The sequence below is a fragment of the Haliotis asinina genome, chromosome 8, assembly GCF_037392515.1.
Source record: "Haliotis asinina isolate JCU_RB_2024 chromosome 8, JCU_Hal_asi_v2, whole genome shotgun sequence".
Classification (NCBI taxonomy): domain Eukaryota; kingdom Metazoa; phylum Mollusca; class Gastropoda; order Lepetellida; family Haliotidae; genus Haliotis; species Haliotis asinina.
In genome coordinates, this window is record NC_090287.1 from 12,221,617 (window position 1) to 12,236,090 (window position 14,474).

A 14,474-nucleotide genomic window follows, 5' to 3' on the forward strand; every position below is an offset into this window, starting at 1 on the left:
ATAAACAGAGGCATCTGCGGCCTTGTAGAGTTTTATCGCCTGATACATTTAGAGATGTCAGCTGCCTAGTATGGTTTTATCTCTTAACACTCGCATTTACCCTGTGTTTGGTAGAGTTTTGTCCCCATACACACTCAAAGGAAATTGCCTTGTAGATTTTTTTCTCCTAACACAGACATGGGACACGGTGCCTTTCTCCTAAGACATATATAGAGAAACTGTTTTCTAAAGTGTCACGTGCTTTTACAATATGTACATACATTAAATATATAAGCACTTGGGCTGTATGGCCTGTGAGACACTAAAATGACAGAATATCACAGCTTTACAATAAAATAAGAGAAAACAATCACATGGAAGTTATAACCACGTTGACGCACGCATGCACACAATAATGCTCTTCCTCACTCATACACTCTCCCATGCATACACGCAATCAATCATTTACACAGATTAGCAATCGGATAATCACACGCTCACATACACAATCACAAGCTTATTGTGGTTTCAGGGTGGTTTATTCCTTATTACATATTCATTAATTAATTACTTAGTTCCCACCAGGTGTGTACTTTGTCATCTGACATATACAGGGGTAACCGCTGCTTTTTAGCATTTCATCTCCAAACATATGTAACTGCTGACCAGCTGCCTTGCAGAGCTTATTGCCTTTCTATAAGGGAAAATACTACATTTAATACTTACGGAAAATAAATCTTTTGTTGCAGATATCGTATTGTTTGTTACAGATATGCTCAATATATGAGCATGTACAAATATGTTGAAAATAACACTTGTACGAATATTGAATGAACTTAGTTTGTGTTAGATTTTATTTATAAATTTAAAAAATCGCAGCACAAAATATATCTGCATGCAAGATTAGTAATAATTAAATTCATTTCACAAAGTCTTATAAAAAGCCCCGAAAATATATCTACACAGCATTTGTACCATAACTTCAAATTTTAGACAGAAATTTGAGTCGACACTGGTAGTGACGCAAAAAAACTTCAGTATCAATTATTATGCTACCATATATTAAATTAGTTAATTGCAGGGTGAATGGCACCATTATATAAAAGGACCGTCGTGCATATAACAGACTTATATACACGACATTGTCTTGTCGTGTATATAAGAGCATTATATACACGATGTCGTGTATATAGCCACAGCCAGCTTGCTTCGTGCACAAAACAGTTTACATAAAATCACCTGCGATTAGCTCCCTTTTGTTTTCAAAGGGAGGTAATCAAAGTCTCTTGGCCATGTGCGTTTGGAATGTGTGTGTGCTTTTTCTGTGTGTGCGTCGATTTCACAATTTTCAACACGAATCGGTAAGGAAGTTGTAGAAATGTAACTATCCAGAAACACAGATGTAACTCGTGAGCTTGTATTCGTCTAGGTAATAGAGTGCACGCGTCTCACCAGGGAAGCAGGAAGCTTTCAATGTAAACCTAGAAAATATTGATTGAAGTGCCTCTAAAATATTCCTATGGGTGATGAATTTGTCAACAAAGTCCTGGTCTCCCTCTCTCTCTCTCCCTCTCCCGCTCTCTATCTCTCTCTCTCTGTGTGTTCTCTCTCTCTCTCTTTGTGTGTGTGTGTGAGAGAGAGAGAGAGAGAGTGTGTGTGTGTGTGTGTGTGTGTGTGTGTGTGTGTAGATAAAGTAGACGTTGTTATCTATAACAGACAGCAATTGAAACAATCCTGATCGAATTTATGAGAACTAATCGGTGGGAAACATGCATCAAAACCAGAGATAAATATACACAACGTACCAAAACTGTACTATTACCATTAGTGATATGAAACCAGAAATTAGTAATATTACACTGCCTAATTTCCCATCGAAACTACGCTTATCGTGTATCACCTTGTACATGGGTTGTCCTAAAAGTAACCTTTCACCTTTTCTCCTGATGAAGACTGCACCTTCTTATCTGATAGACAACTGACCGGGATGTTTCTGGAGTTGCTGGTATCCGCTGTTGTTACTGTCGCCGTCGTTCAGGTCCTACGACTCATCTATGCTGATTGTGACCTCACACTGCAATGGGCGGAAATGTTTGGACGGTCCCCAGGTGAGTGAGCGAGCGGATGGGTGGTTGCTTGGTGCTTGATGGACGGCCGAGCGGGCGGGTGAGCGAGCAAGGGAGGTTTATGTTCGATACCCTTGGTCATACTAAAAAGATGTTTACTTGTTGTTGCCCTTCCTGACAGGCTAGTTCAGAGTCAGTATTATGTGCCTGAGTAGGGTATAGATGAATAAACAGGGGCGTGGTGCCCCAGTGAGCTAACAATAAGACGTGAGTGAATGAGTTTAGTTTTATGCCACACTCAGCAATATTACAGCTATATGGCGGCGGTGTGTAGGTAATCAAGCCTAGACTCGACAGTCCAGTGAACAGCGGCCTCGGCATACGATGACATCCGTCAATCAAGTCAGCCTGAATACCTAGACTAACATCTAGTCTCTGAAATGAACATATTTTGCTGAAAAATGTTCATAGTGAAAAAAATATAATATAATGAAATGGAGCCCTGAGACTTCTTCATTTTCAGAAGCTAAGGGAATCTAGAGATGCCATATTTTCTAGACTTGCGTGGGCTTTCTTGGATATATTTGCTTGAGGGTCTGTACGACAGACTACTGACCACCCAAACCCGCCTCTTACGGCAAACATCCTTAAACATCAGCTAAAGTCCAAACATATAGAAACAGCTACACGCGTACGTCTGCAGGTTGCCAATAATATGTGAAACAATAACATTATCTTATGAAATTATTGTTCGATGAAATATTTTGAATATTTTAATGGCTACTTGATCAGACAAATAGCATTTCTCAGTACATATTAAAAGAAACATTAACAACAGTCAGTCAGAGTCTTCCGGTCCGATCATATACATATCCGTCTGTTTTCATAATTCCCACAACAGTGTATAACACCTACTCAAATTATTCAGTAACCACAATCCGAATACGCAGGGTGTCTCGTAACTGAAATGGGAACAGGAAGCTTGATCTCACAATATTTCGGACTGAGTGCAATATAATATTTTCCTCTGCCCAGAGCGCATGAAGGGGAAGGTAGTGTGGGTGACGGGCGCCTCCAGCGGTATAGGTGAAGGACTCGCCTACAGACTCGCAGCGGCCGGATGTCGTCTGATTCTGTCGGCTAGGCGGGAAGACGAGCTCAACAGGGTCAAGAAGACCTGTCTAGGTAACGGTCACGTTAATGAATATAATTTAACGTCACGTTTTGCTTTAAACATGTACCCTTGAAGCAAAAACGAACTCTGGTCTCAGGTGTGACGAGCGGACGTACTAACTACAGTGCTACCACTTCGTCTCCATATTGTTCGAGGGACAGACGTATGATTTACCATAAAGATAGAGTATGTGATGACATTTCTGGTGCCCCAGGCAGAAAGATTGAAAATAAAACAGCGTAAATTGAGCCTTACTCAGACACGCTGTCGTATCGTTTGAAATATGTAGAGTTGAATACCTACAGTTCTTGCCGCAGCATTTTATAATTCCACAAATGAGAACACAGCTTGTTTGAAATCGAAACGGGAACCTCCTGTACATTCTGTAATTTCTTATATGTATAAGCTTCTCACGTCATACTTAACAAGTATGCCGTATGAATGAATATTATCTGTAAAATGTGCAAAATGTCAGACTACAAACTGTCTTTTCCTATGTGTGGTCATTTACACAAATTTGTATGATGCCTAGGGAGTTGAGGTTTATAATACGACATGTCGTTGAGATTGACCTCCAGTGATCGAGGGAAAAGCGAGCTGTGTGTTGGCGCTATACAAATATTAGTGTAATAAAAAAAATCAAATAGTAACGGTGGTAGTATTATATCGTGGGTCCCTCTGCTCTGCAGTGAGTTATTCACCACAGGAAAACTGATTTTTCATTGTATGTTTATTCAGTTCGTCTGTATATATTTCAGCGCGGTATGGCGGTTTCCAAAGCGAGGACATCCTGGTTGTTCCCCTTGACCTGGTACAAAGAGAGTCTCACCAGAAGGCGGTGGAAACGGTCATCAAGCACTTCAAACAGGTCAGTGTCAAACATCCCCCCTACTTCTATAGTGTTCTGAGGTGGTTGGTAAGGTCTTCACCAGACAACCCTCATCCCTAGAGTCTAGGATCTTCCCCAGGCATAATGGTTAACTGACTTTAATAGCCCAGTTTCCATCCCTGTGACCGATGACCCCTTCCGATTCCCCACATGGGTACATTGTGTGTGGCCCATTTCAGGTGTCGCCCGCCGTGATATTGCTGGAATATTGCTAGAAGCGGCATAAAACTAAATTCACTCAATATTAACCCTCCCAAAACCAAGTTGGAATTATGGACTATAAAGTCAATGCATGATCCACTGAAAATCATGAACGAAATCTACGTTTGGTTCCAAAACACCATGGCAACTACCACGCAGGTTTCCAAATATTGCAAGTCGACAGATATTTTCCAATCTGTTTTTGTTGTAAATCAAGATGTTGAATATTGATCTGATGTATTGTGTGAGGTTAGATCCGCATTATCGCTTCAATATCGATCATATTTGTCCTGATAATGTCGCTTTTTGGAACCAATACTATCGACGCGAGAGGTTGAATTTGATTGATCAGTGAAAGATATATATGGCCCCAAAATTCCAAGTGTGGAAAGCCAACAGTATCATGTCTGTACTTGGCCAGGTTGATGTCATATTTTATAACCTAATCAGCCCTTCAAACATCGGGAGTTGCTGAGCTAACCATTCCCTCTCTCCGTGCCGTTCTAGATTGATTGCCTGGTGAACAATGCTGGGCGGTCCCAGCGAGCCCTCTGGATGAGGACCAGCCTGGGGGTGGACAAGGAGTGTTTGGAGCTCAACACCCTGGGGCCGCTGTCCCTCACGAAGCTTGTTCTGCCCCACATGGTACAACGGAAGCAGGGGCAGTTGGTTGTTGTCACCAGCGTTGCTGGCAAGTTTGGTAAGCAGTTATACAAAGTGGGTATATGTCTACTGCCCAGTGCTTCCGCTTCTATTATCTCAGTGAGTGAGTGAGTTTAGTTTTCCGCCGCCTATAACATCATTCCAGCAATATCACCACGGGCGACACTTTGGGCTTCACACTTTTGCACCATGTGCGGAATCGAACCCTGATCATCGGCGTGACTAGCGAGCGTTTTAACCACTAGACTACCTCACCGTCCACCATCTTAACTGTAAATATAGATACTTTGTGTCGGACGAACCAGTGACTGATATGATCAACAACCCACGACGTCGGCTAAGATGACAAGCAGTCCGCTTCGACCAATGAAAGGGCTTGCTTTGACCACAAGCCGTTCATGCACGTAATAATCACCCGTGATTATATTTAGATGACGCTTTAAACGATGGCGTGCGATTGTAGCGTAGCCATCGGCAAAGCAGACGGGTGGGGTACATCGAAGTGTCCGGCCTTGTCTAGATATATTGTACTGTGAAGCGTTTCAAGTCGTGGTCATCTAACAATTTCCATATTGAAAACAAATCGTTAATCCTCTCAATGACACGAGCACCTGTGTGGGGGAGGGTGTTCAGTTAGTTGTATGTAAAATGTGTAACAAGCTCGTCGATTTGCTGATTTCTCGACGTCAACAAAGATGTACATGCCGAATCGTTGTCAGCGTCGGGTGATGGTGTGTGTCATCATGCAGAGATTTGCACCTCAGTGGGTTAGATATGGTGTTTGTCAGTGTGAAGCGAGTGTTGTGGAAGCCTGTGTGTATTAAATCGGGTGGTTCAACACATACGCTTCCAAGACAGAAGATGCTATTTAGATATGTTTTCATCGAGTTAAAAGAATCAAAACTACTTACTAGTTGCAGTAAATGATTGACGAGAAAAAGGATTTTGCATGACATAATTTGTAACATAACGAATTCTTCCTCGAAGCGAGGCTGTGGTCGAAGTGGCTATAATATTTGTAAGTAATGTTATACTGACACCCGAACCTCGCTTCCAAGAGTGAAATTGTTGTGTTATAAACAATGTCGTGCAAAATCCCAGTCTAAGTAAACTTAGTCTCAGTGTATTTCGTTTCACTCCACCACTGAGTCTAACAAAAAACCTAGTAGAAGGTCGCGTCAGGTAACCTTTGAGCAACCAATGACAGTCCAATCAAATGCGACACGGTTAAATAGATTTAACCAATCAGACAACGGCTACTATTTAGGAATCGGAGGGACTTTCAAAATATTCAGGTCACCGACACAGGTCTCTCCACAAACACAAATCAGCATATAACACAGTTATTTGACCTGCAGTATATACGCTTTGGGGTTTCTGTTGGCATGGTTACCATTAGCTAATAATTCCGCAAGATAACATCCTTGAATATTGTCAAAAACACTATTTTCAGCGACTGTTTACTCACCGTTGTCATGGACTGTACGTACGCCGTGCCCGGAAGCGATCGTACGCTAAATAGCATTCGGAATCGTTCGGGTACGAACGTTTTCGAGATAAAAAGTTCAAAAGGGATGTGCGAATGTGCACTTTCGCGGTTTGGTAAGCTGTGTTCTAATTGGTCAATCTCAAAGGTTACCTGACGCGACCTCCCATAAGGTTTTGTTAGACTCAGTGGTGGAGTGTAACGACAATACATATTTTACAACCAGTGGAAAGTAGTTTAGATTTTGCAACGATGAAAACAATCCTAGATAGCATTTATACTCAGACCGACGGATGTTCGCGACAGGGCGCGGCCATTTTTATAACTCGTGGCGTCACGGTCTAAAGTCAGTGTGAGAATCAATTAGATTATGGTTTGTTTTCGTCAGGTTAAAAGATGAAAACTGCTTCCTACTCGTAGTGAAACATGTTTTTGAATCATGATTAAAAAGATTTTGCATGACACCGTTTGCAACTACAAGAACGACTGCAACATATGTCATATCTGGAATTTCACTTTCTCAGTAAAGTACAAATTCTAGTACTTTTTCGGTGCGGGTTCGAATCCCGGATGGGACTCAACCCAAAAAAGTACTAGAATTTGTACTTTACTGAGAAAGTGAAATCCCAAATATGACATATGTTGCATTTTACCACTTTCTAAATGGCATCGTGTAATCATACAAGAACGATTTATTACCATTATGACAAGCCATTTTGACAGAGTCGTCTATGAAAACAAGTTGTATCTCGGAAAATAAGCAAAGCAGGTATCGAGATTGTATGACAGTAGATTGTGAAAACATAAAGCTTTCACTTTTCAAAACAATTGTCGCGATTGCAGATTTAGACGAACCTAACGATAAGATGATCTACCCCCAAAATACTACAGCAACTCACATAGCTACACTTCATATTACGTTACGGAGGCGCGCCCCTCTGATTGGTTGATATTTTGTTCGCGGGAGAGAATCGCGCACTGTTCTCAAAAAGGTAATTAAATGTCAAAATGAGTAGTTTTGATGGCGGGATTTCATGTATAAGGATGTCAATATATGATTTATGCATTTGTACCCCCGAGGGTGTATGTGATCTTTAAAAGTGACACTGAGTTCAGATGACTGACTTTCGTTTTATGGGTGTCCTATTGTTCTGTGTTCAGGTGCTCCGGGGATCGGGTCGTATTGCGGATCAAAACACGCTCTGCATGTACGTATTGAGTTCAGTAACTGTTATAGGTCCATAAACCTTGACTGTAGTTGGAAAACGCCGACCATACACAGCACGTCCCTTTCTTGTGCCAGGAATCCCGAAGATCAAATAGGTTTCAAAATGGTCACCAGAGAAGCCATATTTAATGTGTATTTATCTTTCTTTGCCTGTAATCCACATTGAGTAGTTTGTATTAAAATTGTTCACAAATTAAGTGTACCTGTAGTTAGCTGGACCTAACACGTACAATTCGCTTTTCACACTGTCCATATCATTTCCTTTGAAACGCGAAGACTTAGCTGAAATGTCACATGCTTGTGTCTCAAAAATAACCTTGGTTTGCTCTGCCTGTCTGTACAAGGGTTGGTTTGAGAGTCTACGCATAGAGGGTTACGACGATAACATCAAGATAACTATGGTCTGTCCTGGACCTGTCTTCTCAGATGCACTCAAGGTGGCCTTCACTGAGCAGCAGGGCGAGGTAGGTCCAGGGGAGTGACGTGGGCATGGTACTACATATACAAGGTATTTGAAAGAATGGACATGCCAATGTGGACATCTGGCTACTGTTCCGCACAACGATCTTACCTGTACCACAGAATAACGTGGAGATAACGATAGACGCTGGTTCCACGAGTGTATGCTGAAATATGATGCATATTAGTCGTTGATGCAACTTACTGAGACCATAAATATTGAATCGCCGACTGTTTCATATACTCTGAGTAACGTGGGAATGGAATTTTGTTGCGGACAGAATGTCATGTATGTAAATTTTTAAACGTTCTGGGAGACGAGTTAGTCCTTCTATGGACGTCTCTATATCACAAATTGGATGATACAGTCGGGTATCTGAGAAGCGGTATGTACTTGAAATAAAGACACTCACAGTGTTTTTTACGAAGTACGATTGTTCAGTCTGTGAAATGTCTTCTGAGGCTGAACTGCCCAGGAACTGTCATTTAACAGATTCAAATGGGACAAGGCTTAATTATAGCTGCGTAAACAAATTACAATTATCGGATATATCCATGCCATGTGGACAGAACAGAATATGTGGAGTTGATGACACGACCGGTGAGATCGTGGCGAATGGATCTCGAGTATTTTTGGTAATAGAACGAACATATGACTCACCCGATATAAGGCATGTACTTTCTCTGTGTAATCGCAGGGTCTTGGTGGAGAGATGAAATCTTCAGAAAACAGGATGGCAACAGACCGGTGTGCCCATCTTATCGCTGTCGCCATGAGTAACAGTCTGGATGAAGTGTGGGTGTCTAGGAACCCGGAACTGTCTTACTGTTACCTGTTCCAGTATTTTCCCGCTATTGCCAGAAAGTAAGTAGTCCTTATTTGCAATAATTATTCACCGTGAGATGGAAACTATGAAAAAATTAATGCCTTGGGCAATACACTGTGTAACTATGAAGCTCCGAGTTAGAATTGCCCTTCAGCAGCCCATATTTGTTGAATAAGGCAACTGACGGGATCATGTGAGCATGCTCGCTGACTTGGTTGACAGATGTCAACGTATCCCAATTGCAATGCTCTCTCACTGGATTATCTGGTCCAGACGCGATTATTTACAAATCACCTCCATACAGTCGGGATATTACTGAATATGCTAAACATCAAACATACAAACAGTTTTGAGGTCAATATTAGAAAATGTGTCATCAGTATTCAAGACCCCATGTATGTACGAGGCGGGATCTGCTGATGGTGAGTTCAGGGGTCAGAGCCGCAATCAATAATATTAGCATACTGTGGTATCGCTGAAATACCGGGTCGGTCCAGTGATGTGCCTAACTGTAAGCATAATACCAATTGTCTGAGACTGTTTCAAATAAAAGTTCTCATTGAGATGTGTGTGGAGTTACTGTGTGGAGATAAATGTGACAAATAAATGTCCATAGATCATAAATAATCATTCTACGATTCTATGATCCCATGACATCAATCACTGGATTGTCTGGTCCAGACTCGAGTATTTACAGATTGCCGTAATAGAAGTGGAACATAACTGAATGCGGCATTATTGAATTACAGTTCCACCACGATATTGCGTCTTACCCGATTGTGATGGTCTGCGAGCTCGTCAAAACCGTACTTAAATGGCACATTAATTAACGCAAAATAAAGTGATCGGCAGCATCTGTGATGATTTTTGTTGTTGTTTTTTATTTCGTTCTTTTATTATTTGTTTTATTTTTTATTTATTTTATTTTATTTTTTATTTATTTTTGTTGTTTTTTGTTGTTTGTATTGGTTTTTTGGGGGGTGTGGGATGTTTGTTTGGGGCTTTTTAAAGTGTAAAGAGAATGGCAGCATCGTTAAGATTGTCCGTATACAACACTGATTCGGCAGCAGCAGCGATGTCATGCCCCCCTACACCTAGATCTAGCGGGCATGACATCGACAACACACGTCCCATCCCCGGCCGTAATGCCCAGTCCTTCCATTTTCACTCTGTCGTTTGATTCAGACTTGTTTGTAGCTGCCATGAGATCGATTTTAATCACAATTAATTACCTATGACAACAGATGTTAGCGATACGGTGAGTATATCCAACTCTACAATGCATCAATCATGTTACAAAGAATTCATCTGTGACTTTACTTGTTTTACTTTCCGTTTAACAGAATTGCAGTGAGACTAGGCCAGACAAGGTACCGCAAGATTAAGGCAGGGTACAGCAGTCTACACTGACGAAGCCCGGACAGAACACATTTCAACTAGAACAAACTCTGACATTTTCGGGATGGTCTTCATGGAGAATAGTTGTTGGTATACTCGTGTATTGAATAATTCAGATTAGGGCATCCTTGTCAATACTCACAAATCTGTTCTATGAAACAATCATACCACACAGATTATAATTATATTTTTGTATATTATTCATTGTGATCATGTACATTTTGATGGTTGGAATACAGTCGAACCCCGTTTATCCGGACGTTTTGGTTTCACTTAAAAATTGTCCGGATAGCGAGACGTCCGGTTAACTGGATCAAACAAGGAAAACGTGAAAATTAGGTGAAAGCCAAAAACTTTTCATATACGTATATCAATAAATCAACAGTCAATAGTAATAACAGTGAATCGTCATAACATATAAGTGTACCAATAATACATGGAAGGCGGAACGCAGGTTACAATTTGTCTGGTTGTCTGGGATGTAATCATGTAGCGTGTGGAGCTTCAGATGGTAAGTTACATGAACACGTAAATCGATGACAAAAAGTTTCCATTTTGCCCACTGTATATTCTTTTTTTTAAATTTTAAATGCCCTAAAAACATATGACACCGCGTCGAACTTATGCTGTCTGCAGAATGTCAACTTCCGAACGGGATCACATGACCTAGATCATGTGGGAGGCTATTCTTAATTTGCATCGCGACAGATAGCAGGGTTCGATTAATAAGTGTATATACAGTACAATTACAGTGTAGGTTACCTCAATCTTACTTAACATGTGTTTTCGTTACTGATGAGTTGTTCTCACACGCGCCAAATCCTAATGAGTGACACGCGTCACTAGTGTTTTGATGGCCACAGTCTAATTAATCAATTCACACAAAATGCTTTCAGATAGATTAAGAATGAAATCACATAGTCGTGCTGTAAACGGTATTGACGTGACACATGCACGTTGCAATTGCACACATCTCTCTGTCCGGATAACTGGATCATTTTTCAATGGAAATCTATGGGAATAGGTTGAAAATTCGCCGTCCGGGTCCGGAAGCGCAGGGTCCGGTTAAGCGAGTACAGTGAATGAACGTAAGTTTCGTTTCACATAAAACTCGTCCGGAACGCGGGTTTTCCGGATATGTGGGGTCCGAGTAAATGTATATTTTATTATTATTCATTTCGTGATATGTTCGCATTTTATTGCTACACGAATTTATGTATTTCCTATAACGTGTATTTCTCATGTGAATAAACTACTTTCCATCAATTGATGGGATTTTACATATTGTGGAGCTTGACTGAAGAAGGATATACTCCTCCTCAGAATGACGAGACACTGTGGTCGTGTCAGGTTGCCTTAGTGACTAGTCGTTTGTCCAATTGCCCATCAGAAATACATACGTACTGCATACGCAAAATGAAATATCTTTGAGCAAACACCGTTTGGTGAGGTTCATTTAGGGTGTGTGGATTCCTCTCAGATGGTTGTAAACTTGTACTTGTGACGGTCAGGCAAAATCTGAACTGGACACTACTATATCACTGACAATCAAGGCAGGGCGGTTGTACGACATCGCGATGGTCATCCGCTGAACACAAGGCCCATCTTCATGGACAAAGTGCTCTTGCAAGGTGGTGATTTGTTTCTTCAAGAGGGGGTAGCAACATCCTTGGCCCTCATGGAGCGCGGATGTCAATTCCACAGAGCATGTTTGGAACACAGTGGATCGCAGAATACACCAATAAAAATCTGGATGTATTGGAACAAGAATGGAGCGCAATACCCCAACCAAAACGTCTGATATTGTCAGTGACGAGAGGACGTGGGTGTGATAATCACACTTTGTGGCGGTTTCGCCAGATATTGTCATTGTGCTTCTTTATTGGCTGGTTCAGCAGAGTTTATTTACGATTCCAAATGTCTGTAATACACGTAAGTCAAAAGTGTGAATTGCATCGGCCATGGTTCCTGTCAGTAATGAGTCAAATTTGACATTGTCTTCCTGGGGATGCGGATGAATTTAATAGCACTCATCTATAGCATCACTGTTAGCTCTTGAGATTCCGGCTCGTCTCAAATTCCCAAAAGTATAACTGGTCTGTGGATTTTCTTACATATATGCACACAAAGAAATTAGTTAAGTAGCCCCTGGCATATCATACGATTGAATGGGCCCTGATTTTGACCCCTTGGAGAATATCTGAGACATGATTGGTCGTTATGTGCAACAAAGAAATCCTCCCGCTCAGAACCTGACCCAATTGTTTTACCAGAGGAATGGTGTAGAATGCCTGTTCAGTGGATCAGGAGGCAAACAGCGGGTATGAGGAGGAGAGCTGGCTGTGATATATTCACATGTAGGTTGCACTCGGTATTGACCCTGAATCTCACAAGCATGGCATATTGAATGCTTACATTCACCATCAGATTCAGCATTAAAACATTCCAGGGCCATACATGTACAGACATTGTTTCGTATGAAAATCAGAGAGTGTTTCATTTTCAAAAGAACAATTATCACCAAAAATGAAAAAAATATAAGTCAAAGGATCATACTGGTTTAGAATAGAATAGAATTATGTACGTGCTGAAAACCAATCATTGCGAAAATACACGAGGTGCTTAGTTAAGTTCTCAGTGTATATGCGATCAAATACAGAATTCGTTTGTCGTTTAACTTTAATGTGTGATCCACGACTAAATTATGATTCCCAATCTACTTAATGAATGAAAGGCATATACGATGTGTTCGTTCTGCGCCTTCGTACGATGTCATGAGCGAGATACATTGATTCACATTATTGTTTACAATGCAATCGTCACTTTGATGTCAGTGTTGGAATTTTACCTCGGAAACGAGAGTAGCCTCCCTTGCATCGCTTGTCGATGTCGCAAGCTCGCAAAAGTCATGTAAACCACGTGCAATGGCTAGTTGCTGAAAGTCGACAAATGCATTGAAATGCCAACGAATAAAAGTGTCGGTGATAAATCACAGGCGTCAGTCATCCCACAAAAGTTTAAGATCGAAACATTCCTATTGACCATTTTAATGTCCCATAGAATATGAACTACTTTCTGATTAAAAAGTAGAATATAGTATAATAGTGACATATAATATATTCTCACCTCAACCCACGGTCCCCTCGTGACCACTGGACAACGTATTTGTCTTACCGAACACCTAAATGTTAATTTGGAACTGTTCGAAGCATGAGTAACGGATGGTACACTTCAGCAAACCAGTGTGAATCAAACGATTGCATCTTGCTGTCTGTTCCCGGAGGTATTTTCTAAGTAAAGTCGCCGAGATGTAACCCCCCTTCTTAATATTCACTGGATTTACATTTAAAAGTTTTGTCGAAATTTACTTATTGAAAAGAGAGTCATAGCCAACGCTAGATTTTGCGGACACCAGACATTTTTAGAGTTATCTCCCTTCCATCGATTTCCATTCGCAAAACATCGATAATTTTCGTGCATCATGCGTCATTTAATACTATTCGAGATAAGAAAAAAGTATCTATCCGGAAGTACCGAATGAGTTACTATTGGCAGCGGAGTGTACTGCAATGCACCTAGCTTGTCCCCGGGGTACATGGAAAATAATAGAAGAGCGCTCGGCCAATCAAACAACGACATTTATGTGTGAGGAAAGATAAACTACGTGGATCCTGGTCTCGTTGGCACTGAATGCTCTTTAATCAAACTAACGTAGTGCTAAATGCTAATTAATGTAGACTGATACGCTGGCTTCATGCATATATATGGATATGTATGCATAATTGTTATCACATTTGCAGTTAGACAACAGAAGAACCGTGTTTGGGGATGGATATTCATACCAAGAATACTTTGTCGTAGGCCATCTGAATGTTAGACCGCTCCACTGCCTACTGTCTACCCGTGAAGATCCGGGTCAGAATTAACCTTCAGAAACCCACGTTTATATTATTGTAATTGTTATTTGTTTAATTTGATACCGGGGTAAATAATATATATGTGCTATGTATGCTAATGTGTAATTTCATGCGTTTATCTTTATCTTAACGGGGCGGTAGGGTGGCCTAATGGTTCATGCCGAAGACCCAGTTCGATTCCACACAT

The 14,474-nt window shown here is 41.0% G+C and overlaps 1 protein-coding gene across 2 annotated transcripts; it reads left to right on the top strand.

Annotated features, from left to right (window-relative positions):
* The first annotated feature begins 1,243 nt into the window (after positions 1 to 1,243).
* On the top strand, positions 1,244 to 11,636 carry LOC137294253 (dehydrogenase/reductase SDR family member 7-like). Of its 2 annotated transcripts, none has more exons than XM_067825257.1 (9): positions 1,244 to 1,340; positions 1,932 to 2,087; positions 3,081 to 3,230; positions 3,978 to 4,087; positions 4,817 to 5,009; positions 7,620 to 7,666; positions 8,031 to 8,150; positions 8,844 to 9,010; positions 10,316 to 11,636. In XM_067825257.1, exons 2-9 carry the CDS (start codon positions 1,967 to 1,969, stop codon positions 10,380 to 10,382), a joined length of 975 nt encoding a protein of 324 aa, XP_067681358.1. In that variant the 5' UTR covers positions 1,244 to 1,340; positions 1,932 to 1,966; the 3' UTR covers positions 10,383 to 11,636. The 2 variants fall into 2 exon arrangements, with proteins under 2 accessions (XP_067681358.1, XP_067681357.1); XM_067825256.1 differs by having other exon boundaries at positions 1,250 to 1,340; positions 1,954 to 2,087.
* Positions 11,637 to 14,474: the final 2,838 nt, after the last annotated feature.